This window comes from Scyliorhinus torazame, chromosome 4 (genome assembly GCF_047496885.1).
Source record: "Scyliorhinus torazame isolate Kashiwa2021f chromosome 4, sScyTor2.1, whole genome shotgun sequence".
NCBI lineage: Eukaryota > Metazoa > Chordata > Chondrichthyes > Carcharhiniformes > Scyliorhinidae > Scyliorhinus > Scyliorhinus torazame.
In genome coordinates this window covers 302,201,317-302,227,957 of record NC_092710.1, presented here as the reverse complement: position 1 = coordinate 302,227,957, position 26,641 = coordinate 302,201,317, and the positions used below count along the sequence as shown (strand labels likewise).

At 45.0% G+C, this 26,641-nt stretch overlaps 1 protein-coding gene across 5 annotated transcripts in view; it reads right to left on the bottom strand.

The window, feature by feature from the left end:
• The window catches only part of amd1 (adenosylmethionine decarboxylase 1), an 82,116-nt gene that overhangs the window by 18,894 nt on the left and 36,581 nt on the right, over positions 1-26,641 (bottom strand). For 2 of the 5 annotated variants that reach the window (XM_072500025.1, XM_072500027.1), the window contains exons 2-4: positions 18,930-19,016; positions 6,741-6,867; positions 6,163-6,265 (exon numbers count right to left, since the gene is read on the bottom strand). In XM_072500025.1, coding sequence (XP_072356126.1) covers positions 6,163-6,265; positions 6,741-6,867; positions 18,930-19,016 — 317 coding nt within the window. Of the gene's footprint in view, positions 1-6,162; positions 6,266-6,740; positions 6,868-18,929; positions 19,017-21,881; positions 21,977-26,641 lie in introns of those variants that run through there. The other 3 variants (XM_072500028.1, XM_072500029.1, XM_072500030.1) reach the window with 2 other exon arrangements.

Here is a 26,641-nt window from a genome sequence, read left to right as displayed (position 1 = left end):
CTCCCTTCACCACCACCTGTGGAAGAGAGAAAAGTTACCGCATCGCAGGATTAATAACATAAAACTCATCTTTCCCCCCCTTTTTCCCCCCTCTTCGCCCCCCATACTCGCCCCACCACTTTGTTTCAAACGTTCTTTTTTAGTAACCCGCTTATTCCAGTTTTTCTTCCACAATAAAAGTCCATGCCTCATCCGCCGTCTCAAAGTAGTGGTGCCTCCCTTGATATGTGACCCACAGTCTTGCCGGTTGCAGCATTCCAAATTTTATCTTCTTTTTGTGAAGCACCGCCTTGGCCCGATTAAAGCTCGCCCTCCTTCTCGCCACCTCCGCACTCCAGTCTTGATATACGCGGATCACCGCGTTCTCCCACCTACTGCTCCGAGTTTTCTTTGCCCATCTAAGGACCATCTCTTTGTCCTTAAAACGGAGAAATCTCACCACTATGGCTCTAGGAATTTCTCCTGCTCTCGGTCCTCGCGCCATCACTCGGTATGCTCCCTCCACCTCCAGCGGACCCGCCGGGGCCTCCGCTCCCATTAACGAGTGCAGCATCGTGCTCACATATGCCCATCGTGCTCACATATGCCCCGACGTCTGCTCCTTCTGCACCTTCAGGAAGACCAAGAATCCTTAAATTATTCCTCCTCGCGTTATTCTCCAGCACCTCCAATCTTTCCACACATCGTTTATGGTGTGCCTCGTGCATCACCGTCTTCACAACCAGGCCCTGTCCTCGTTCTCGGCAGGCTTTGCCTTCACGACCCGAAGCTCCCGCTCTTGGGTCTTTTGCTCATCCTTTAGCCCTTCGATCGCCTGTAATATCGGGGCCAACAGCTCCTTCTTCATCTCCTTTTTAAGCTCTTCCACGCAGCATTTCAAAAACTCGTGTTGTTCAGGGCCCCATATTAAACTGCCACCTTCCGACGCCATCTTGGTTCTTGCTTGCCTTCCTTGCCGCTGCTCTAAAGGATCCACCGCAATCCGGCCACTTTCCTCTCCTTTTTCCATCCGTATCCAGGGGGGATTCCCTTCTGGTTTACCGCACAGTGCTTTTAGCCGTTAAAATTGCCGTTGGGGCTCTTATTAAGAGCCCAAAAGTCCGTTCCACCGGGAGCTGCCGAAACGTGTGGCTTAGCTGGTCATCGCCGCACCCGGAAGTCCCTCCTTTTCCTTCTCAACTTGCCTATAGACTTTAAAGTTGACCACATCCTCCTCCAAACTGGTCATCCAGTTGGGTGGCACTGTATTTGCCTGATTATATTTTTCCCTATCCAATCATAGGCAGAGTATCATTTGCAATAGCTTTAGTTCCTGATCCCAACCATCATGTCCCCAAAGGATCTGTCCTTTACACCCCCCTATTTCCCATCAACATGCTGCCCCCGGGCATCATCATCTGAAAACGCAGCATTGGTTTGACGTATGCGGACGATATCCAGCTCTACCTCAACCACCTCTCTCAACAGCTCTACTGTTGCAAAATTATCAACTACTTGTCTGGCATCTAGTACTGAATTATAAATTTCCTCCAATTAAATATCAGAAAGATCAAAGCCATTATCCCACTGCAAACTCTGTTCCCAAGCCAGCGACTCTATCCCACACCCTGGCAACTGAGGTTGAATCAGACTAATCAGTCTTCCTGCCATATTTGACCCAGAGATGGGATACTGACCACACATCCATGCTATCACCAGGATGGCTTATTTTCAGCTCTGTAGTACCGCCTGACCCCTGCGTCAGTTCATCTGTTGAAACTCTCATTCATGCTTTTGTTACCTGTAGACCTCATTATTCAAAGGCATTCCTGACCAGCCTCCCCCATTCCTCCCTCCATAAACTTGACACCCAAATCTCTGCTGCCCATGACCTTACTCAAGCAAGTCCCTGTCGTGTTAGGTACACTGGTCTAACACTGGCTGCAACTGGATGCAGCCTAGAACAGAAAGATACTCCAGACCTTGAAGTTAGTTCAATCAGGTTTATTGAACTAATAGCACAGTTCTCTGAGAGTTTGCCTCTCTGCTAACTTAAGTGTGGTTACTCTGTCTGACTGAACCAGACTAGCTCCTAGCCACGTGGTGGAGGTGTGAGATTGTAACAACACCCTTGACTGACTCTCTAGATGTTCATCAGTGGAAAGATGCGCAGTGTGAGTGCCTCGTGTCTTTTATAGTCAGATCCCACCCCTGAGTGTCCTGCCTGCTTATTGGTCATGTCCTGTTCTCTGTGTCCATTAGCTGCTTGTCTGTATATCATTATGTGTGTGTCTGCATATCATGACAGTCCCATTCACCCATCACCCTCTGAGGTTGCTGACAACACTGCCTTCTGGTTAAGTAGTGCCTTGCTTTCAAAAATGTTATCCTCCTTTTCAAATTGCTCCATGCTCTGGCCTCATGCCTCCCACTCTTAGCCATCTTCAGCAGCCTGACAACCCTCATGGTGCACTCATCTAACTCTGGTCCCCGATTTTATTTTACATTTTAAAGTGCCCAGTTCTTTTTTTGCCCCTCAATGAAGGGGCTAGTTAATTAAGGGACAATTTAGCGTGGTCAATCCACCTACCCTGCACATATTTGGGTTGTGGGGGTGAGACCCACGCAGACAGGGGGAGAATGTGCAAACTCCACACGGGCAGTGAGCCGGGGCCGGGATTGAACCAGGGACCTTGGCACCATGAGGCAGCAGTTCTAACCACTGTGCCACCGTGCTGCCCGTCTAGTCCCTGATTTTAACTGCTCAACCATCAGATTCAATAAGAAGTCTTACAACATCAGGTTAAAGTCCAACAGGTTTATTTCAAATCACTAGCTTTCGGAGGGCAGCTCCTTCCTGCTCACATTTACCTGAGGAAGGAGCAGTGCTCTGTAAGCTAGTGATTCGAAACAAACCTTTTAGACTTTAACCTGGTGTTGTAAGACTTCTTACTGAGCTCACCCCAGTCCAACGCCGGCATTCCCACATCATCAGATTCAATATCCACAGCTGCTCAGGCCCTAAGCTCTGGAATTCTTTTCCTGAACCTCTCTGCCTCTTTTAAGATCTTCTTCTTAAAGCCTGCCTTAGAAGACTAGAAAATAGCAGAAGTATGTTGTTCAGCCCTTTGAGCCTGCTCCACCATTCATTGTCATGGCTGATCATCCAACTCAGTACCTGTTCCTGTGGGCGGCACGGTAGAACAGTAGTTAGCCCTGTTGCTTCACAGCTCCAGGGTCCCAGGTTCGATTCTCGGCTTGGGTCACTGTCTGTGCGGAGTCTGCATGTTCTCCCTAGTTCTCCGTGGGTTTCCTCCCACAAGTCCTGAAAGACGCGCTTTTAGATCATTTGGACATTTTGAATTCTCCCTCAGTGTACCCGAACAGGCGCCAGAATGTGACTAGGAGATTTTCACAGTAACTTCATTGCAGTGTTAATGTAAGCTTACTTGTGACAATAAAGATTATTAACAGGCGGCAGAATGTGGCGAGGAGGGTTTTTTCCACAGTAACATCATTGCAGTATTAATGTAGGCTTACTTGTGACAATAAATATTATTATTTCCCCGATATCCTTTGATCCCTTGAGCACAAAAGTGCTATATCTAACTTTTTCATGAAAACACACAATGTTTTGGCCTCAACTGCTTTCTGTGGTAGTGAATTCCAGACTCACCATTCTCTGGGTGGATAAATTTCTCCTCATCTCAGCTCTAAATGGTCGACCCTGTAACCTCAGACTGTGATCTCTGGTTCTGGACTCCCCCACCATTGAAAAATCCTTCCTGCATCCACCCAGTCTAGTGCTGTTAGAAATAGGTTTCTATGATATCCCCTCTCATTCTTCTAAAATCCAGCAAATATAATCCTTTTCTTTAATTTAAAGTGACCAATTCATTTTTTTCCCAATTAAGGGGCAATTTAGCGTGGCCAATCCACCTACCCCGCATATTAGGGTTGTGCGGGTGAGACCCACGCAGACACAGGAAGAATGTGCAAACTCCATATGGACAGTGACCCAGAGCCGGGATCAAACTCGGGTGTCATGACGCAGCAGTGCTAACCACTGCATCACTGTGCCACCTCAGCGAATATAATCGTAACCGACTCAATCTCACCTCATACGTCACAGTCCTGCCATTCCAGGAATCAATCTGGTAAACCTTTGCTGCACTTCCTCTAGAGCAACAGCATCCTTCCTCAGATAAAGAGACCAAAGCTGCACGCAACATTCTAGGTATGGTCACCAAGGCCCTGTATAATTGCAGCAAGACATCCCTGCTCCTGCACTTGCATCCTCTTGCAATGAAGACCAGCATTACATTTGTTTTCACTACCGGCTGAGAGCAGGTATCTTGTTGTCAAGCTTGGGGCCATCTGTATTACTATTACCTGGTGTGGCACATTGTCAAATTTTACTTTATATATTTTATATGGGGATATACAGAGCAATATATTTTGTGTTAAAAGGTGCTATATAAACGTATGTTGGTGTGATGTTGTATGAATTAAGTAATGGCATGAGGGAAAACTGGTCAACTATTCGGTACAATGTAAGAAAAGCTGACCTAGCCATTTCAATGTACCAGACCTCTTTGTAAGACCAATAAGGCTGATTCTGCATGAATAAGATCAGAGAAGATCAAGCTTTTCCAAATGCCTGACCTCTGTAATTTCTGATAAGGCTAATTCGTCATAACCCAGGGCGGTATGAATAAGGCAAGTTAAGGAATGGATGAGTCTCCTCCGACCTATTAATGTTCTATCAAAGGACAAGATAATGATATGAGGGATGAGACAAAGAGTCCGAGAAGATCAGCAGGTCAGCAGGTTTATGACATTGATTCCGTTTCTACTTCCGATTGAATTCCTGACTAAGCTGTAGTCACGCAATCTTTTTTTTTAAAAATAATTTTTATTCAAATTTTCACAAAATATCAACAAAATACAGAAAGAAAAGAACCCCCCCCCCAATATACATAAATAATAGATTAACAGCCTTCATCAACACAAAGACAAAAATACACACCCACTCAAGAAAAACGAACCAACCCCGCCACTGCCTGAAGAACCCTTGCACCGATCCCCTTAAGGCCAATTTCACCCTCTCCAATTTAATAAACCCCACCATATCGCTGATCCAGGATTCCACGCTTGGGGACATCGCATCCTTCCACTGAAGAAGAATCCTTTGCCGGGCTACCAGGGATGCAAAGGCCAGAATACCGGCCTCTTTCGCCTCCAGCACTCCCGGCTCCTCTTTTACCACCCTCGATACCGTCCTCGCTACACCCTTCCAAAAGTCCTCCAGCGCAGGGCAAGCCCAGAACATGTGGGTGTGATTTGCTGGGCTCCCTGAGCATCTAACACACCTGCCCTCGCCCCCGAAGAACCGGCTTATCCTTGCCCCGGTCATGTGAGCCTTATGCAGCACCTTAAATTGTATGAGGCTGAGCCTTGCGCAAGAGGAGGAAGAGTTCACCCTCCCCAAGGCATCCGCCCACATCCCCTCATCAATCTCCTCACCCAACTCCTCCTTCCACTTACCCTTTAGCTCCTCCACCGAGGCCTCCTCCTCCTCCTGCATCACCTGATACGTTGCCAAGAGTAGTCACGCAATCGATAATGATAATGTATAAATACTGAACTGATTTTTCTGTAAAAGCGCGGACTTGAGTAGGAATCGGCAGTGGTAGTAACTGCTCTCCAACCTCAAGTTTCAGTCAAAACTGCATGCAGTTGTTTCGTAAATAAAGCCTTGTTATTTTACCATAACAATCTATTGTTGAGTCTTTACCAGTCAAAGAAACAGGACAATATAGACTACTACAGGTGTACATGGACATTATTGATTGAAATGGAAGTGGTTTTATTTTCCAATTAAAAAAAATTTGATTGTGGGACGTGGGCGGTGAAATCGCTTCAAATTACAGTGGAGACTTAACTGCAGTGTCAGCAACTTCTTGGGGGGGGGGGGGGGGGTATGGATGGTATTTAGAAAAAGGCGTATGCACTCCACTCTGTTCCACAACCTCTAGCATGCAAAAATTCATTAAAACCGTTGCATGCCATCTTGGTGGACTTCCACCGTGGTCCTCTACATTAGGCACATTCATAAATTGTAAAACGATTCAGCATCGCAGCGAATTAAATCTCTAACAATTTCTGCTGAGCTGAACTTACTTGGGAACATCATATCCAGAAATTCTACCTCCTCCTGAAAGTTCCTATGTGGGTATTCCTGATGTGCTGGCTTCACAAAGTTTTTGCGGGAATAGAAGAAATCCTGTTTATTAAAAGACACAGTTTTCCATTAAATGAATTGCAAAACATAGTTAGATCAGCATTGACTGGACTAAAATTGGCAATCAAATGTCCAGCACTTTCCCAGCACAGCCCCTTGCTTGCTTTAACACCAGTGAAGGAAGGAAACGTGGTGTTAAAGGTGTGGTTGTCTGTTTCAAACTAAACACTTGGCTACAGTCAAACGGTTCTAGAGTCTGGACAGAAAACTCAAAATTTGGGCACAAGTGATTTAAGGGATTTAAAGTAGGGAATCTCCGAATTGTGAAGCACGTTAATGATACCATTTTACACCCAGATCACACTATTAGAGCTAAATCATTACAAAACATTCATCACCAGCAATTTGCATTACACAATTTCTCGTAAAGCCAGCCCAACTGCTCAATAATTCAATTGCCAGTCACACCTAATGCGAACATGGGCCAAGTACAAGACCAGAGAAAGTTGAAAGTTACCTGAATGGAATCAAAGCCGCAGTACTCACGAGCAAGTTCCAACAGGGGCTCCAGTGCTTGCAGTAAGAGGGTGGTACCGCATGTCTTCAAAATGAAACGTCTCTTGGAGACAAACATGCTACTCTCACTGTAAAATAGTCAAGATTAAAAGGTTTATTCCCCTCATCTTTGAGAGTCTCATTTGCAGCTCAAACAAGCTACAGGACCAAGCAAAAGTGTTACAGTCAACTACTGCCAAGAAGGACCTGACCGACATCAAATTCCTCACCCGCAGCTACAAGGTCCTCTTCTACCTCCAAATTACAATTTGCTGGGAAGAAATGCTTAAAATCCACATACTTCAACAGATCCTGTTTCCCCACAATATGCTGGTGGGAGCAGTTTATCGGCATCCTAACAGTAGATGCACCATTTGGACAGAGCATTCAACAAGAAATTATTGGAGCTTTGTAACAAAAGCTGTGGGGGACTTCATAGACTGGACCAATCAAATTGGCTGGAACAGCCGGACAATAGCCAGTGAATGTGCTGGCTATGATTTCCCAGAATTTCCTAGATTCTGGAATGGGCCCAGCAGATTAGAAGCTAGCAGATGTCCACCACTATTTGAGAAGGGGAGGAAGAGGGAGAGAATGAGAAACTCAAGGTCAATGAATCTAATACCAGTCATCAGGAAAGTGCCGGAATCTATTCAGTTTCGAAAAGCATAGTATGATTAGAAGAAATGAACACGGTCTTGAGAAAGAAAACTGCTTGACAAATTTATTGAGGTTTTTTTGGGGGGTATGTAACCAGTAGGGTAGATAAAGAGGAACCAGCAGAGGTAGCATATTTGGATTTTCAAAAGGCATCTGATAAGGTGCCGCACAAAATGTTAATGCACAGGGGCTCATGGAGTTTTTTTTTTGGGGGGGGGGGGGGAAAAGAGGAGGACAGATGATGATATATTCCCATGGATAGAGGATTAGTTAATGAATGGCGAGTCGGAATAAATGGAGCATTTTCAAGTTGTCAGGCTGTCCATAGTGGAGTGCTGCAAGGATCAGTGCTGGGGCCTCAGCACGTTACAATTTATATTGATAACTTCCAGGAAGAAACAGAGTAATGTATCTACAGTTGCTGATGAGAAAAAGCTAGGTAGAAATACAAGCCGAGGAGGCCACAAAGAGGCTGTATAGGCAGCACGGTAGCACAGTGGTTAGCATTGTTGCTTCACAGCATCAGGGTCTCAGGTTCGATTCCAGGCTTGGGTCACTGTGCCGAGTCTGCACGTTCACCCAGAGTCTGCATGGGTTTCCTCCGGGTGCTCCGGTTTCCTCCCACAAGTCCTGAAAGACGTGCTGTTAGGCAATTTGAACAATCTGAATTCTCCCTCCATGTACCCGAACAGGCGCCGGAATGTGGCGACTCGGAGATTTTCACAGTCACTTCATTGCAGTGTTAATGTAAGCCTACTTGTGACGATAAAGATTACTAAAAAAACATTTTTTTTTAAAAATTAAAGATGTACGTAGACAGGTTAAGAAAGGGGCCAACAAGATAGCAAATGGAGTATGTGAGGTCATCCATTCACTTTGGTGGTAAGCAGAATACTTTTTTAAAAGGTGTGAAACTTACAAATGCTGATGCTGAGAGACATGTGTACTTGTACAAGGAACAGTTAAGGATGCTGTAGTGATAGGTATATAGTCAGGTTAGTGATGGGTTAATAGTTACATCTCTGTGTAAATCAAACACTAGAGGGCATTACTAAATCTCTGTATTTAAGACAGCCTCTCAGGGAATTCTGGGAGAAGCATAGAGAGAAGCTGGAAGGAGGAGCATGAAGAGAAGCACAAGGAGAAGCTTAGAGCAGATTGAATGTTAATTAGAGATAGCACACGGTTAAATCATAGTGTAGTTAGTGACTAGATAGAATATAGAATACTGTAAGACAGATTCAATGTCATTTATTATCGTCTGTAGCTCAGTAGAGTGTTCAAACTTCATTTAATTAGTAGTGTAATAATAAATTAGTTTTGTTTCAATCTTTTGATCGGTATATTCTTTGTCAACACCACATCGGGTCATTCTGGAAGAAAAGACAAAGAATACAACATATTACCAATGGTAATATAACATGCGACCAGGAGTAGAAATATAAAAGATGCAGGTGCAGCAAGCAGTCAGGAAAGCAAATGGCATGGTGGCCTTTATTGCAAGGCGGCTGGGGCACAAAAATAAGGACGTTTTGCTACAATTGTACAGAGCTTTCAGACCACACCTGAACTCTGCACAATTTTGGTCACCAAATTGAAGGAAGGAGAGATTTTGGTCCCTGGGTTGCAAGCGTTGTTCCAGGATGAGAAGCTGAGTAAATTGGGTCTATTTTCTCTGCAGTTAAGGAGAATGAGCTGATCTCATTAAAACATTCAATATGAAGGAACTTGACAGGGTAGACACAGAAACATGGCTTCTTTTGGTTAGGGAACAAGGAGACACATTTTCAGGATATGGAGCTGATGATCATTTAGGATTGAGGGGGAGAAGAATTTATTTTGCTCAAATGTTGTGAATCTTTGGCATTCTCTACCCGAGGGTTGTGGATGGTTCGTCATGGGCTAGATTGATGGGCGAGAGACAGACAGATTTCTAGTCTCTCTCTTGGAATCAAGGGTTATGGGGAGCAGGCAGGAAAGTGGAGTTGAAGCCATGATCATACCGAATGATGGAGCCGAGGAGAGGGGCTGCACTGTCTATTTCTGCTCCTTTTTCTCATGTTTTCTACTGAAAACAACAGAATCATAGAATTTACAGTGCAGAAGGAGGCCATTCAGCCCATCGAGTTTGCACCGGTTCTTGGAAAGGGTACCCCACTTAAGTCCACACCTCCACCCTATCCCCGTAACCCAGTAACCCCACCTAACCTTTTTGGACACCAAGGGCAATTTATCATCGCCAATCCACCTCCCTGGACTGTGGGAGGAAACCGGAGCACCCGGAGGAAACCCACGCTGACACGGGGAGAACGTGCAGACTCCACACAGACAGTGACCCAAGCCAGGAATCGAACCTGGGATCCTGGAGCTATGAAGCAACTGTGCTAACCACTGTGTTACCGTGCTGCCCATGTGTTATCAATAATGGTAATCTTAACAATTTTTGTGGATGCTGATTACGGGGAAATACTCAGCTCTAGTACAGCTGGCAAATATCAACAAATTTTGTAAAAATTAATGTACGGGATGTGGGCATCGCTGGTTAGACCAGCATTTATTGCCCGTCCCCAATTGCATTTCAGAAGGCAGTGGTGAGTTGCCTTCTTGAAACTACCGTAGTCCAAGGTGTAGGTACACCCACTGTGCTGTTAGGGAGGAAGTTCCAGGATGTTGCCCCAGCGACAGTGAAGGAACGGCGATATATTCCCAAGTCAAGATGGTGAGTGACTTGGAAGGGAACCTCCAGGTGGTGGGGTTCCCAGGTATCTGCTGCTCTTGTCCTTCTAGGTGGTAGTGGTCATGGGTTTGGAAGGTTCTGTCTAAGGAACCTTGGGGAGTTACTGCAATGCATCTTGTAGATGGTGCACACGACTGCCACAGTTTGTCGGTGGTGGAGGGTTTGAATGTTGTGGAAGGAGGAGCAATCAAGCGGGCTGCTTTGTCCTGGATGATGTTTGAGTTTCTTTTTTAAATAAATTTAGAGTGCCCAATTATTTTTTCTCTAATTAAGGGCCAGTTTAGCGTGGCCAAACCACCTAACCTGCACATCTTTGGGTTGTGGGGGTGAAATCCACGCAGACATAGGGAGAATGTGCAAACATACAGACAGTGACCCAGGGCCGGAGTTTGAATCCCGGTCCTCAGCGCCACATTCCCAGTGCTAACCACTGCGGCATCCCAGGTGTTTGAGTTTCTTGAGTGTTGTTGGAGCTGCACTCATCCAGTCAAGTGGAGAGTATTCCATTACACTCCTGACTTGTGCCTTGTAGACGGTGAACAGGCTCAGGAGGCGAGTTACTCGGCGTAGGATTCCTAGCCTTTGAACTGCTTTGGTAGATACAGTATTTATATAGCTAGTCCAGTTCAGTTTCTGATTAATGGTAACCCCCAGGATGTTGATTGTGGGGGATTCAGAAATGGTAATGCTATTGAATGTCAAGGGGCGATGGTTAGATCCTCTATTGCAGGAGATGGTCATTGCCTGACACTTGTGTGGTGTGAATGTAACTTGCCACTTGTCAGCCCAAGCCTGAATATTAAGACCATAAGACACAGGAGCAGAATTAGGCTTTTCAGCCCATCGAGTCTGCTCCACCATTCAATCATGATTGATATGTTTTTCAGCCCCATTCTCCTACCTTCTCCCCATAATCCCGGATTCCCAGGTCTTGCTGCAGTTAGACATGGACAGCTTCATCATCAGAGGAGTCGCGAATGGTGAACAGTGCGCAGTCATCTGCAAACATCCCCACTTCTGCCCTTATGATGGAAGGGAGGCCATTGATGAAGCAGCTGAAGCTGGTTGGGCCTAGGACACTACCCTGAGGAACTCCTGCAGTGATGTCCTGGAGCCAAACTCTGAAGAACATTTCCTAACCCCTGATGATTTAGTAGATAAGCAAGCCACACAGATTAAAGAGTTGTGCTCAAATGGAATAGGTTTCTTTGATGGGATAAATGATGGCAAGGCCAACATTTGTTGCTCTTCTCGAATTGCCCCTTGGGAGGTCAATGCCTTCTCGTGTAGGTTCCAGGATTTTGACCCAGTAAAGAAGTGACGTCTAAGCCAGGATGGTGCATAGTTTGAGGGGAATCTACAGGTAATGTTCCCCATTGTCTGCTGCCTTTGGTAGTGGTCATGGATTTGGAAGGTGCTGAGAAGGAGCTTGGTGAGTTGCTACAATGCATCTTGTATCTGTTACACACTGCTGCCACTGTATCAGTGCTCGAGGGAGTAAACGTTGAATGGTGTGGATGGGGTGCCAAAAATGCTGCAGTGGCCTTGGAGCATTTTAATTGATTATGGCCGAGATATTTGAAACCTCTCCCTCCTAGTCACAGATCGTAACATCTACTGCTCCATAAATCAGCCTCATTGTAGGCAAAAGCTAAGAAAGAAAATACAAAATAAATCAGAATGCATTCCAATGGGATGAAATAGGTTCAAGCTTCCCACTTCTAATGCTGTAAACAAACAGGAAGATTACATCATCACTCCACCACTGTAACAGTGGCAGTCGTGTGTACCATCTACAATATGTGCTGCAGTAACTCACCAAGGTTCCTTAGACAGTACCTTCCAAATCCACGACCGCGATCATCTAGAAGGACAAGGGCGGCAGATACCTGGGAACCCCACCACCTGGAGGTTCCCCTCCAAGGCACTCACCACCCTGACTTGGAAATATATCATCGTTCCTTCACTGTCGCTGGGTCAAAATCCTGGAACTCCCTCCATTGCGGGTGTACCTACACCTCAAGGACTGCAGCGGTTCAAGAAGGCAACTCACCACCACCTTCTGAAGGGCAACTAGGGACGGGCAATAAATGCTGGCCTAACCAGCTAAGTCCACATCCCCTAAATAATTTTTTTTTAAAAACACGGTTCATATTCTTTGTGTAATTCTCCAGAGCTGCTGCAGTCAACTCCTGCTCTTCCAAAACAGGATGAATACTTATCTACTTTTGTTGCAGAGGATGAACAAATATGAATCATTGCTATTTGTAACAAGTTTCACAATGTTCGCAAGGAAAGAAGCTCATTCATTGTAAAAGGCCATAAGCCTCAACTTCAGTGTCCCGTTATGGCAGAGATATAAATACATACAACCAGCTTAAAAACAGGACATAAACAGCACGGTAGCATTGTGGATAGCACAATTGCTTCACAGCTCCAGGGTCGATTCCGGCTTGGGTCACGGTCTGTGCGGAGTCTGCACATCCTCCCAGTGTGTGCGTGGGTTTCCTCCGGGTGCTCCGGTTTCCTCCCACAGTCCAAAGATGTGCAGGTTAGGTGGATTGGCCATGATAAATTGCCCTTCGTGTCCAAAATTGCCCTTAGTGTCGGGTGGGGTTACTGGGTTATGGGGATAGGGTGGAGGTGTGGGCTTGGGTAGGGTGCTCTTTCCAAGTGCAGGTGCAGACCCGATGGGCCGAATAACCTCCTTCTGCACTGTAAATTCTATGAAACGCGATTACCACACGTAACCATAGTATTTCTCACATCTGAACATCATGACAGTTGAACTGTGTTTAACATCGGCAACATTCCTTTATCTAAACTCCTAGCCTTAGTTTATGTGGCAGGTAGGAAAACACTCAAGCTTTCTGATTTAAGGTTTTAATGCTACCCTCAATAAGAAACTACTTTCAGTCGCAGAATGTTCAGTAACTAGAGGACACCAATTTAAATTAATCTGCATAAATTGTTCCATTTACTGTCGCTAATCTTTAAAAAAAAAAAAAAATTTCTTTTCAATTTAGAGTACCCAATTATTTATTTCCCCCCAATTAAGGGGCAATTTAGCTTGGCCAATCCACCTAACCTGCATATCTTTGGGTTGTGGGGGTGAGACCCACGCAAACACGGGGAGAATGTGCAAACTCCACACGGACAGTGACTGGGGCCGGGATTCGAACCCAGGTCCTCAGCGCCGCAGATATGACCTGGTAAGCGCAAGACTAAAAGCTGTCTCCTTTTTCACCAATACTTTCCTTATTCGTTCTTGGAATGCATGCGTCGCTGGCTGGGTCAGCATTTGTTGCTTATCCCTAATTGTCCTTGAACTGAGTGGCTTGCTGGGCCATTTCAGTGGGGGGCAGTTAAGAGTCAACCACATCTGTGGTTGTGGATCTGGAGTCACATATAGGCCAGACTGGGTAAGGATGGTAGATTTCCTTAGTGAGCCAGAATGGGTTTTGATGAACCAGATGGGTTTTTCTGACAATCGGCAATGATTGTTTCATATTCATCAGTATACATTTAATTCCAGATTTTAATTTTATTCAAATTTCACCATCTGCCATGATGGGATTCAAACCCAGAGCATTACATAGAATTTACAGTGCAGAAGGAGGCCATTCGGCCCATCGAGTCTGCACCGGCTCTTGGAAAGAGCACCCTACCAAAGGTCAACACCTCCACCCTATCCCCATAACCCAGTAACCCCTCCAACACTAAGGGCAATTTTGGACACTAAGGGCAATTTATCATGGCCAATCCACCTAACCTGCACATCTTTGGACTGTGGGAGGAAACCGGAGCACCCGGAGGAAACCCACGCACACACGGGGAGGATGTGCAGACTCCGCACAGACAGTGACCCAAGTCGGAATCGAACCTGGGACCCTGGAGCTGTGAAGCAATTGTGCTATCCACAATGCTACCGTGCTGCCCTGGATCTCTGGATTACTAGTCTAGTGACAATACCACTAAACCCCGATACTTAAATTGGCAAATTGAACCAGAGGAGATTTCTTCATAAACACAAGTTATGATTGGATTGCACACACTTAAAAAAGGTGAAGTGCATTCAATAACTTTCAAAAGGGAATTGGATAAATTCTTAAAGGGGAAGTTTGCAAGGATAGGAGACTCTAGTAATTAAACAGCTCTTTGTTTTTTAAATTTAGAGTACTCAATTATTTGTTCCTCTATGAAGCATGGCCAATCCACTTACCTTGCATAGCACACGGAGAATGCGCAAACTCCACACGGACAGTGACCCAGGGCTGGGATCGAACGCGGGTCCTCGGTGCTGTGAGGCAGCACTGCTAACCACTGCACCATCGTGCAGCCTAGACAACTCTTTCAAAGAGCTGGCATAGGCATAATGGGTTGAATGGCCTACTTCAGTGCGAATCGGAGCTGACCTTTAGTGCAAGAGGGATGGGGCATTCTACAATCTTTACATTTTCACCTGCCACTTACAGTACTCAACTCATTGTTGAATCCCAATGGAAATCTGATAGAATTAGGTACAATGACTTAAAAACAAACAGACATGTGTCACCTTTACAGCTGTGATCTGCTCTATTGTCTGTCTGAAACTTTAGTAATTGCATCAAAAATCACATTTAAAAAAAAAAGTAAATTTAGAGTACTCAATTATATATTTTTCCAAATAAGGGGCAATTTAGCGTGGTCAATCCACCTAACCGGCAAATCTTTGGGTTGTGGGGGTGAAACCCACGCAAACACGGGGAGAATGTGCAAACTCCACACAGGCAGTGACCCAGGGCTGGGATCGAACCTGGGACCTCAGCATCGCAGTTCCAGTGCTATCCATTGCACCACATGCTGGCCTCAAAATTTTTTTTTTTTTTTTTTTTTATAAATCGCTTATTGTCACAAGAAGGCTTCAATGAAGTTACTGTGAAAAGCCCCTAGTCACCACATTCCGGCGCCTGTTCGGGGAGGCTGGTACGGGAATTGAACCCGCGCTGCTGGCATTGTTCTGCATTACAAGCCAGCTGTTTAGCCCACTGTGCTAAACCTGCCCCATGTTTCTTAAAATCACATTTAACAAATCGTCATTAACAATTCAGTTAACCAAACCTTTTTAAACCTCATTCTCTTCACAACTCTTTTTGAGTGGCCAGGTTTTGCTGTATTAAATCTGCAGCTCTCAGTACTTCAACCCAGTGGGCACTGAAAAATCAAAGGAACAGGTGTGGGCCATTCAGCCCCTTGCTCCTGCTGGCATTGTCGATCAGATTGTGGCCTCACCCCCACTTTCCTTCCTGCTCCACATAGCCCTCAATTCTCTTGTAGATCAAATATCTGCCATGGATGCAGTCACTGACCTTGTCTCCACTGCTCTCTGTGGAAGAGATCCCAAGGACCAACAAACCTCTGAAAGAAAATCCTCTTCTTCCTCCTCATCTGTCTTAAACGGGAGACCCCTTATTTTGAAAAATAAATCCAATTAAGGGCAATTTAGCTTGGCCAATCCACCTACCCTGCACATCTTTGGGTTGTGGGGGGTGAGACACGCAACAACTTGCTTTCCTATAGATCTAGGTATCATCAGCAAATTTGGCTACAATATAGTTGGCCTTTCATCCAATTCATTGATACAGATTGGAAATAGTTGAGGACCAGCACAAAGTCACAGTTTGACGACCTGAAAATGACCCATTTATCTTGACCGTCTCCTGTCAGTCAGCATGTGGTCCATGCAAATGAATCAGCCCCTACACCACGAGCTCTTACCTTGAGGCAACCTTTTATGTGGCACCTTTTAGAATACCTTTTGGAAATCCAAATACATTACATATACTGGCACCCCTTCACCCACCCTGCTTGTTGCATCCTCAAAAAGTCTAAGAAATTTCAGAAAACCATGTTGACTCTGCCTGATCATCTTAGGATTTTCCAAATGTATTGCTACTACTCCTTAATAATGGATTCTGGCATTTTCCAAAGACACATGTTTGTCTAACTGGTCTATAGTTGCCTTTCTGCCTCCCTCCCTCCATGAACAGAGATGTTACATTTGCAGTTTTACAATCCACTGGACTCTTTCTAGAATCTAGGGATCCACTAGCCAATGCAGCCATTCCTTTAAGATATTACAATATAGCCCATGAGGTCCAGGGGAATTCGATCAGCCTTTAGTTCCAGTAGTTTCCTAATGCTTTTCCCACACGATAGGGATTGTTTTCAGCCCCTCCCATTTCCCTCAATCCACTTTCTTGGAATTTTTGTGCATCTCTGTCTGTGAATATTTGTTCATAGGAAATAATCCAATTGTCAGCGGATTACACATCAATGGTGGACAATAAACCAAGGTCAATGCTGCCTTAAGCTTTGCCTATTTTTAGTTATGAACCTATGTACTAAGTAAACACGCTACTCTGTTTGGTTTGTTTATGCAGCACGACTACAAATCAAGGCTCTTGCAAGCAGCAAAGCAAGAACTCAGCTTTCAACTAAGAGTTTTAAATGTACTTCCAAGTACCCAAACACATCATTCAACAAGATTTGTTTAAAACTGAAGTCAAAGTCCAAGAACTAAGAACATGCTTAAAATTAGGCCAAACATGTTACTTTATTCATTCTTGGGATGTGGGCATCGCTGGCTATGCCAGCATTCATTGCCCACTCTTAACTGCCCTCACGAAGGTGGTGCCAAGTTGTCTTCTTGAACCGCTGCAGTTCCAGAGGTGTATGTACACTCACAGTGGTGTTAGGAAGGGAGTTCCAGACTTTTGGCCCAGCGACAATGAACGAATGGCGATATTACCAAGTCGGAAAGGCGAGTGGCTGCCCAAGGAACCTTGGTGAGTTCCAGCAGTTCATCTTGTAGATGGTACACACGGCTGCCACTGTGCATTGGTGGTGAAGGGAGTAAATGTTTGTGGGCGCGGTGCTAATCAAGCGGGGTGCTTTGTCCTGGATGGTGTCGAGCTTCTAGAGTGTTGTTGGAGCTGCACTCATCCGGGTAAGTGGAGTGTATTCACACCCCTGACTTGTGCCTTGTAGATGGTGAACAGGCTTTGGGGAGCCAGGGGAGGAGTTACTCGCCAGAGAATTCCCAAGCCCCTGAACTGCTCTAGTGGCCACAATATTTGTATGGCGGGTCCAGCTCAATTTCTGGTCACCCCAAGATGTTAAAAGTGAAGAATTCAGCATTGATAATGTTGCTGTATGTCAGGGGAATATGGTCAAGATTCTCTCTTGTTGGAGATGGTCACTGCTTGGCACTTGTGTGGAGTGAATGATACAGCCACTTATGAGCCCAAGTTGGAATGCTGTCCAGGTCTGGCTGGATATGGACGTGGACTACTTCAGTATGTGAGGATTCACGAACGGTTCCTAACATTGTGCAATCATCAGCGACCATCTCCACCTTCTCCACCATGATGGAAGGAAGGTTATTGATGAGCAGCTGAAGGTGGTTGGACCTAGGCCATAACCCTGAGGAATCCCCCCCCCCCCCCCCCCCCCCCCCCCCCGTGGAACCTAACTGGGCACAAGGGAGCAGGTTATTACTAGCAAGTGCCGCTTGATAGTCCCTTCCATCACTTTACCAATGATTGAGAGTATACTGATGGGATGGGAACTTGCTGGGTTGGATTTATCCTGCTTTTTTGGAACAGCATATACCTGGGCAATTTTCCACATTGCTGGATAAATGCCAGTGTTGTAGCTGTCTTGGCGAGGTGCATGGCAGGTTCTGGAGCACAGGTCTTCAGTACAACTGCCGGAATGTTGTCAGAGCCTCGAGTATCCAGTGCCTTCAGCGGTTTCTTGATTCTTCCGGTTTCATTCCTTTGAGACTTTGTAGCTGGGCCATTTCAGAGGGCTATTAAAAGTCACCCACATTGCTGTGGGTCAGGAGTCACATGTCGGCCAGACCAGTAAAGATTTCCTTCCTCAAGAGCATTATTTGGTAACTGAATTTAAATTCCACCAGCTGCTGTGATGGGATATGAACCTGCATTGCCAAAGCCTGGGCCTCTGGGTTGCTCGTACTGTCACATCACCACTAAGCTACCACCTTTCCATGACACTTTAATTCTGCAAGGCTGCCAATTTTGTTTTGCAAATAAATTGTCATGCCTTAATTTAGAATAAACTTCAATATTTTCAGTGCTCAAAATGAAATAAATATACTTTTCACATAAAGTCCATCTATGCAAAACCTTTACAACTCAGTTATGTTAGTCAACTAACAGAGATAACACTCGGAATACAATGCTAAAATCCTGGAAACGCACCCAACCAAAATGACCAGGTGATTCAGGCTCAAAGAATTATAGCCGCAGAGTGACTGAGAACTTGTTTATGTTTCCAAGCTGCTGTCATGCATCTTATTGTACTCATAAAATTTAACACGCAATCAAATTATTTACAATTCCCCAATTAGTGATCTGATCTCTTGCCTCTTAATTTTCAGATTCATTCAAATAGTTATGATGCACAAAGTCCTGATACTTTGCCATAGAGTATTTTAACTATTCAGACAAAACTAAAGTTTGATAAACTCCCTGATCTATGACGGGCAGCATAACCAACTGAGGGACTAAAAATTAGAAGTGGACCACGGTTAAGTAGGGAAAGCCTAAGTATTAAGTAGCACGCTCTAATTTCTTTTACTCACCTATATTCCACATCCTAAAGAGTGCTCTTGCAACACATATCTGTTGGTTATCCAACCTACATCCTATCCAATTCTAAGTAGATTCATATAAAATATTCAAATACCTGAGTATATAGGCTTCCTGCCTGTCTGTCTTTGTCACACTTATGATCAAACAATGCACATTTTCCAATAGCTTGTCCCACTCAAACCTACAAAAAAGAAGAAACTTTCATTAGTCTTGGAAAACAATTCCAAAAGTGACAACCCTTGCATTACACAAATTACACAATATCCAGTAGATTTCACCCAACAAAACAAACTCCTTCCAAACTTAGTATTTTAATAATCTTAAAAGAAACGTAATGCAGCAAGGAGAACATGTAAATATTCTGATTATCTGTTGTATGCAGACCACACAGATGCAGACCACCAGCCGAGGTGGTGATTTAGACTTGTTCCACAAGTGTTTGTTTTGCACTTCAGGAATGACAATGCTTAACTGAAATAGAACAAGTAGTTATGAACTTGAAATGGAATGGTCTGGTAACAGGGTTTAGATTCTCAATCAACAGCATGGTTGGTGGTAGTGACCAAGGTCAAAACCCTTTTAAGATCTAGTTTTGTGCAACGAGGCATGGTTAATCAGTAATCTCATAGTAAAGATCCTCTGGGTATGATGATAATGCAATTAAATCCATAATACGTTTGAAAGCAACATACTAGAGTCCACAACAATCTTAATGAAGGCAGGGGGAGAACCAAGGGGGTGAGTGAAAGAGGAGTGATGGATTGGACCAGGCTGGGAGGAACGGTGTCGGGGGGTGGTTTGGGAGATCCTCCGGGGTGTCCTGTGCGAGGTTCAGTCTGGGTGTTTCAATAGTTACTCTGGAGTTAGAAGCGATTTTATTCCCTTCGGACTCTTTCAGAATAACTGTGGGTAAAAGCAGAACTATCCGGAGTTAGCGATTTAAATCGCTTCTGCCGGATGGTTCCCAGCCCAGTGCGATTGTCCAGGGAAAGTTAGCACTTCTGGGCAATTGCTGGATAAACTCTTATGTGCATCATTGGGGTTCCCCCGAAATGCAACGCTGGGGAACCAGGAGGTTCTTTGCTTCAACAGCAGATATCACTGCATGACAAGCATGATGAATCAACTGCCAAATTTGATGTTCAACGTCTATTTCAACTTGTGATCCAATAAAATAAAGGAGAGCTATATTTTTTATAATAGTAATAATAATAACCTTTATCGTTACAAGTAGGCTTACATTAACATTGCAATGAAGTTACTGTGAAAAGCCCCTAGTCACCACACTCTGGTGCCTGTTCGGGTACACAGAGGGAGAATTCAGAATGTCCAAATTACCCAACAGCACATCTTTGGACTGTGGGAGGAAACCGGAGCACCCGGAGGAAACCCACGCAGACACAGGGAGAACGTGCAAACTCTGCACAGACAGTGGCCCAAGCCGGGAATCGAACCTGGGTCCCTGGCGCTGTGAAGCAACAGTGTTAACCACTGTGCTTTAATGAGAGTCACATTCTCTAGGGAGCCTGTTGATTCGATCTCTTATGGGATGACATAAGAATGTGAATATGGAGATTTAAAGTCTGAACTCATCTGACAGACTTGTGGTGGGTGCCACAGTGGTTAGCACTGCTGCCTCACGGCACCGAGGACCCGGGTTCGATCCGCGTGGAGTTTGTACATTCTCCTCGTGTCTGTGTGGGTCTCACCACCACAATCAAAAGATGTACAGGGTAGGTGGACTGGCCATGCTAAATTGCCCCTTAATTGGAAAAAAATGAATTGGGTACTCCAAATTTATTTAACAAAAAGATGAATTGTGGTGGATGTTGCACATGATTTACGCTCCGACTCCTATAAGTTAAATATGATCTTACCCTCGACAAGACTATCAAGTTAGTTAAGACTGCCTCAGCTATATAAGCAACACAGGGCCATCCTAAGGGGAGAACACACTCCATGGGGCAGAAACCAATCCTTGGTCCACCGTATCAGGTCACAACACAACACAGGAATCACCCGAGTCAGGGAAAGCAAACCCTGAGCTGCCCAGTAGAGTGGCCTTGCAAGCGCTGGGGCGGCATGGTAGCACAGTGGTTAGCACTGTTGCTTCACAGCACCAGAGGCGCGGGTTCAATTCCCGCTTGGGTCACTGTCTGTGCGGAGTCTGCACGTTCTCCCCGTGTCTGCGTGGGTTTCCTCCGGGTGTTCCGATTTCCTCCCACAAGTCCCGAAAGACGTGCTGTTAGATAATTCGGACATTCTGTATTCTCCCTCGGTGTACCCGAACAAGCACTGGAATGTGACGACTAGGGGCTTTTCACAGTAACTTCATTGCAGTGTTAATGTAAGTCTACTTGTAACACTAACAAAGATTATTATGAAGCACCCTCACAGGAAAGATCAGTGCCCTGAGTACGGCCTAATGTTTCTAACTGCAAGAGACTTTGATGAACTGTGCAAGTTGAACCTCCAGCACTGCACAGACCTCAACAAAAAGCAGAGGTGAGCATGCTACTCACATTTCTTCTAGCCACAGGGACACTCTTCCTCAATGAACTTCCAGATGGTTTAAATGGAAGTGGAGATAAAAACACTGCCAAGTGGACAAATACCATTTCCAACCCGTCAGAAACTGTCAAGAGTAACAATAGCCAGACACGGCCAAACCAGCCAGACCAACCAGGCGTAGTTTAACCTCAAGTAATGGAAGAAACGGATGAAATCATACCCAAAGATCAGCCCAACCTCCAAGGCAAATCAAGACCAAGCAACACCAGAGCTTACCACTCTCCCGACAGAATAACAAGCAGTATGTGGAAGGGTTAGAAGATTGCCCGAACCTCTAGCTTCAAGGACTTGGAAGGTTTATACTGTAATAGCAATAATGGCACATAACATTAAGATTGTAATAATAAGGACAAAGAATTCTAACGCAAGACTTGGTAGAGATGAACAAGGAGCCGTTCGGGATGCTCCACCATTTAATAAGATCTCAGCAATGGATCAAAGTTCATGTTGCACCCCTGCCAGTACCCAGGCTTACCTGGGGCAGCTAATGATCCTTCCAGCAGACTAATTCCAAAGGAAGCTTCATAAGAGTCCACACAAGGAATCCTCGTCAAAGTCCCAAAGTCAAATGGAATAATGAAAAACCTCCCAAGATTACATTGCAGTAGAGTCCGCTCTCCCAATCTGCCAACACAATGTTGAGGGCCTGTCGGCAGTCACGCGAAGCCTCTTGGATCTCCTGGCTGCCCAACAATCCACTGATATGATTTGCCTGCAAGAAATCCACATCGGAACAGAAGAATCAGGCCGCTTTTCCATCAAAGGTGACGACTTCCTGTGCTCCACCCTCATGCCAATCATGGCCATGCTACCCAAGTCCGAACCGATATTGCTCAATCTTCTGGTAACTACCACTTTCTCTGACACACCAGCAATTGGTGGATTCCACATGGCCATGTCTACAAGCCCCAAAGCACCAGCTGGGAGCAGCAAGTGTTGCCCACCCTCCCCCACCCAGCCATCTATGTGGCGAACTTTAACAGCCACCGTCCACACTGGGGATACCCAGTGCTAGAACAGTGACAGTGAAGCGCTTGCAGAGTGGGCATCCAGAAATGGTCTGGCAGTTATCCATGACCCTATACTGTAAGGAGCATTCCATTCAGCCAGAGGGATTACTCTCCTGATCTGTTTACTTACTGGGACTCCCCACCCGGCACAGGGCCTTTTATTAGATGACTTCCTGCACAGCTAACACCGTCCTCTAACGTTCATATAGGCTTTCATGTTCCAGTAGTCAACAGCCCCAAGAGGATGCAATAGAACCTCCAGAAAGCCAACTGGAAAAGATAGTGAAACCCTGGAACCACTGTGAAACATCTCTACTGACAAAGCATCTCTGTGGTGTCACCTCCAAAGCAGCCGGCATGCAAATTCCCAGAGGCTACCAAACCATCTATATACCATGTTTCTACAGTGCAGATGGAGGCCATTCGCCCCTTTGAATCTGCACCAACCCTCTGAAAGAGCACCACACACAGGCCCACTCCCCCACCCTATCCCCATAACCCCACCTAGCCTGCACATCTTTGAGCACTAAGGGGTAAATTTAGCATGATCAGGCCACCTAACCTGTACATCTTTGGACTGTGGAAGGAAACCAGAGCATCCAGAAGAAACCCACGCAGACACAGGGAGAATGTGCAAACGCCACACAGTCATCCAAAGCCAGATTTGAACCCAGGTCCCCGGCGCTGTGAGGCAGCAGTGCTAACCACTGTGCCATCGTTAGGCCCCATGCTTAGACAAAGAGAGTGCTGCCCTTCTAAGGGCATATGAAGCATCAGAGGACAGAGATAGGAGACCATCAGATCGAGTCCCGGAATGCAGCACACCACACCAAGTGGGAGGAAAAAGTACAGCGGGCAGAAAATGTTTTAGAGCGCTGAATGCATTCCTTTTGAGCCATAACATTAGTGTTTATCTTAAACTCTAAGCAGCTAGTACGTCCACATCTGGAGTACACATTCAGTTTGGAATCCACACTTTCAGAGCTATACAGCTTATAAAGAGAATGCGAAGATGTGTTATCAGGAAAAGTGGAAGGCATGAGGGGAATACCTGATGAAGAACAATTAAGAATTCTTGGCGTACAATCTTTAAAGAGAGGATTGGTTTTTGATCTAATTGAAGTTTATAAATTGATACATGGCATTACTACCTCCAAGCCCGAAAACCTTCTTTACTCCCAATTACGGCATTTTTTGTGGTCATCAATATAAACTTACAGAAATTTGGCTTGCGTCTTGATAGTTGTAAAAACATTTTCCACACAGAATTGTTGATACTTGGAATACTTTTGTTTGATTTTGTTGCGAATGCTGAAAATGTACTGACTTTTAGGAGATTTGTGAGAAACGGTGTAATTTCTATGTATGTACTGTTTGACATTCTTGATGTTTTTGTTTTTAATACTGTGCCTATGTGCTTTGTACTGAATGGCAATAAATATAAATAATGGTCCACGTTGGGACTAACAACATAGGTAAGACTAGGAAAGCGGACCTGTTTGGGGATTATCAAACACTAGGGACTAAATTAAAGAACAGGTCCTCCAGGGTTATAATCTCTGGATTACTACCCGAGCCACGTGCCAATTGGCATAGGGTTGAGATAATTAGGGAAGTTAACATGTGGCTAAAGGAGTGGTACGGGAAAGAGGGATTCATTTCATGGGGCATTGGCATCAGTACTAGGGCAGGAGGGACCTGTACCGTTGGGACGGTCTTCACCTGAACCATTCTGGGACCAGTGTTCTAGCGAATAGGATAAATAGGTTGGTACAAGGACTTTAAACCAGCAAGTTGGGGGGGGGGGGGGGGGAGGAAAATATAAAGCTAAGGACAGTATAATGGTTAATGGAGAGCAAGGCAGCAGGTTACGTGACAGGTTATTATGTAGAGATATGGGTTCAAAGACAAGGAAAATTAGGAGAAAGGGCAAGAGGAAAAATAAATTGTGAAAAGTTACTGATCAAGGTGTTAGGATTCATAACAAAGACATAAAAAACAGCATAAGTGTACTTTACCTGAATGCTCGTAGTATACGAAGTAAGGTAAATGAGTTGATGGCGCAAATCATCGTGAATGACTATGATTTAGTGGTCATTACTGAAACATGGTTAAAAGATGGTCACGACTGGGAGTTAAATATCCAAGAGTATCAGACTATATGAAAGGATAGAATGGACGGTAAGGGCGGTGATGTAGCTTTGTTGTTTAAGGATGGCATCCGGGCAATAGTAAGGGATGACATTGGTGCTATGGAGGACAATTTGGGTGGAAATCAGGAATAGTAAGGCGAAAACGTCACTGATAGGCCACCAAATAGTAACAGGATGGTAGGGCAGGAAATAAGCAAAGAAATAACGGATGCATGTAGAAATGGTACAGCGGTTATCATGGGAGATTTTAATCTGCATATCGATTGGTTTAAACAGGTTGGTAAAGGCAGCCTTGAGGAGGAGTTTATAGAATGTGCCCGCGATAATTTCCTGGAACAGTATGTAATGGAACCTACAAGGGAACAAGCGGTCCTAGATCTGGTCCTGTGTAATGAGGCAGGATTGATTAATGATCTCAAAGTTCGGGATCCTCTTGGAAGGAGCGACCACAATATGGTGGAATTTAAAATACAGTTGGAGGATGACAAGGTAAAATCAAACACTAGTGTTTTGTGCTTAAACAAAGGCGATTACAATGGGATGAGAGAAGAACTAGCTAAGGTAGACTGGGAGCAAAGACTTCATGGTGAAGCAGTTGAGGAACAGTGGAGAACCTTCCGAGCGATCTTTACACAGTGTTCAGAAAAGGTTCATACCGACAAAAGAGAAAGACGGTAGAAAGGGGAAAAATCGACCGTAGATATCTAAGGAGGTGAGGGAGAGTATCAAGTTGAAGGAAAAAACATACAAAGTGGCAAAAATTAGTGGGAGACTAGAGGACTGGGAAGTCTTTAGGGGACAACAGAAAGCTACTAAAAAAGCCATAAAGAAGAGTAAGGTAGACTATGAAAGTAAACTGGCTCAGAACATAAAAGCAGATAGTAAAAGCTTCTACAAATATATAAGACAAAAAAGAGTGGCTAAGGTAAATATTGGTCCTTTGGAAGATGAGAAGGGAGATTTAATAATAGGAGACGGGGAAATGGCTGAGGAGCTGAACAGGTTTTTTGGGTCAGTCTTCAGAGTGGAGGACACAAATAACATGCCAGTGACTGATGGAAATAAAGATATGATAGGTGAGGACCTTGAGATGATTGTAATCACTAAGGAGGCAGTATTGGGCAAGCTAATGGGGCTAAAGGTAGACAAGTCTCCTGGCCCTGATGGGATGCATTCCAGAGTGTTAAAAGAGATGGCTAGGGAAATTGTAAACGCACTAGTGATAATTTATCAAAATTCACTAGATTCTGGGGTGGTCCCAGAGGATTGGACAGTAGCAAACGTGACACCGCTGTTTAAAAAAGGAGGTCGGCAGAAAGCGGATAATTATAGGCCGGTAAGCTTAACTTCGGTTGTCGGGAAAATGCTGGAATCTATCATTAAGGAGGAAATAGCGGGGCACCTGGAGGGAAATTGTCCCATTGGGCAGACGCAGCATGGGTTCACAAAGGGTAGGTCGAGTCTGACTAATTTGGTAGAATTTTTTGAGGACGTTACCAGTGCAGTAGATAACGGGGAGCCAATGGATGTGGTATATCTGGATTTCCAGGATGCTTTTGACAAGGTACCACACAAAAGGTTGCTGCATAAACTAAAGATGCATGGCATTGAGGGTAAAGTGGTAGCATGGGTAGAGGATTGGTTAACTAACAGAAAGCAGAGAGTGGGGATAAATGGGTGTTTCTCTGGTTGGCAACCTGTAACTAGTGGGGTCCCTCAAGGATCAGTGTTGGGCCCGCAGTTGTTCACAATTTACATAGACGATTTGGAGTTGGGGACCAAGTGCAATGTGTCAAAGTTTGCAGACGACACTAAGATGAGTGGTAAAGCAAAAAGTGCAGGGAATCCGGAAGTCTGCAGAAGTATTTGGATAGGTTAGGTGAATGGGCTAGGGTCTGGCAGATGGAATTCAATGTTGCCAAGTGTGAGGCAATCCATTTTGGGAGGACTAACAGCAGAATGGATTATTATTTAAACGGTAAGATGTTAAAACATGCTGCTGTGCAGAGGGACCTGGGTGCGCTGGTGCACGAGTTGCACAAAGTTGGTGTGCAGGTGCAACAGGTGATTAA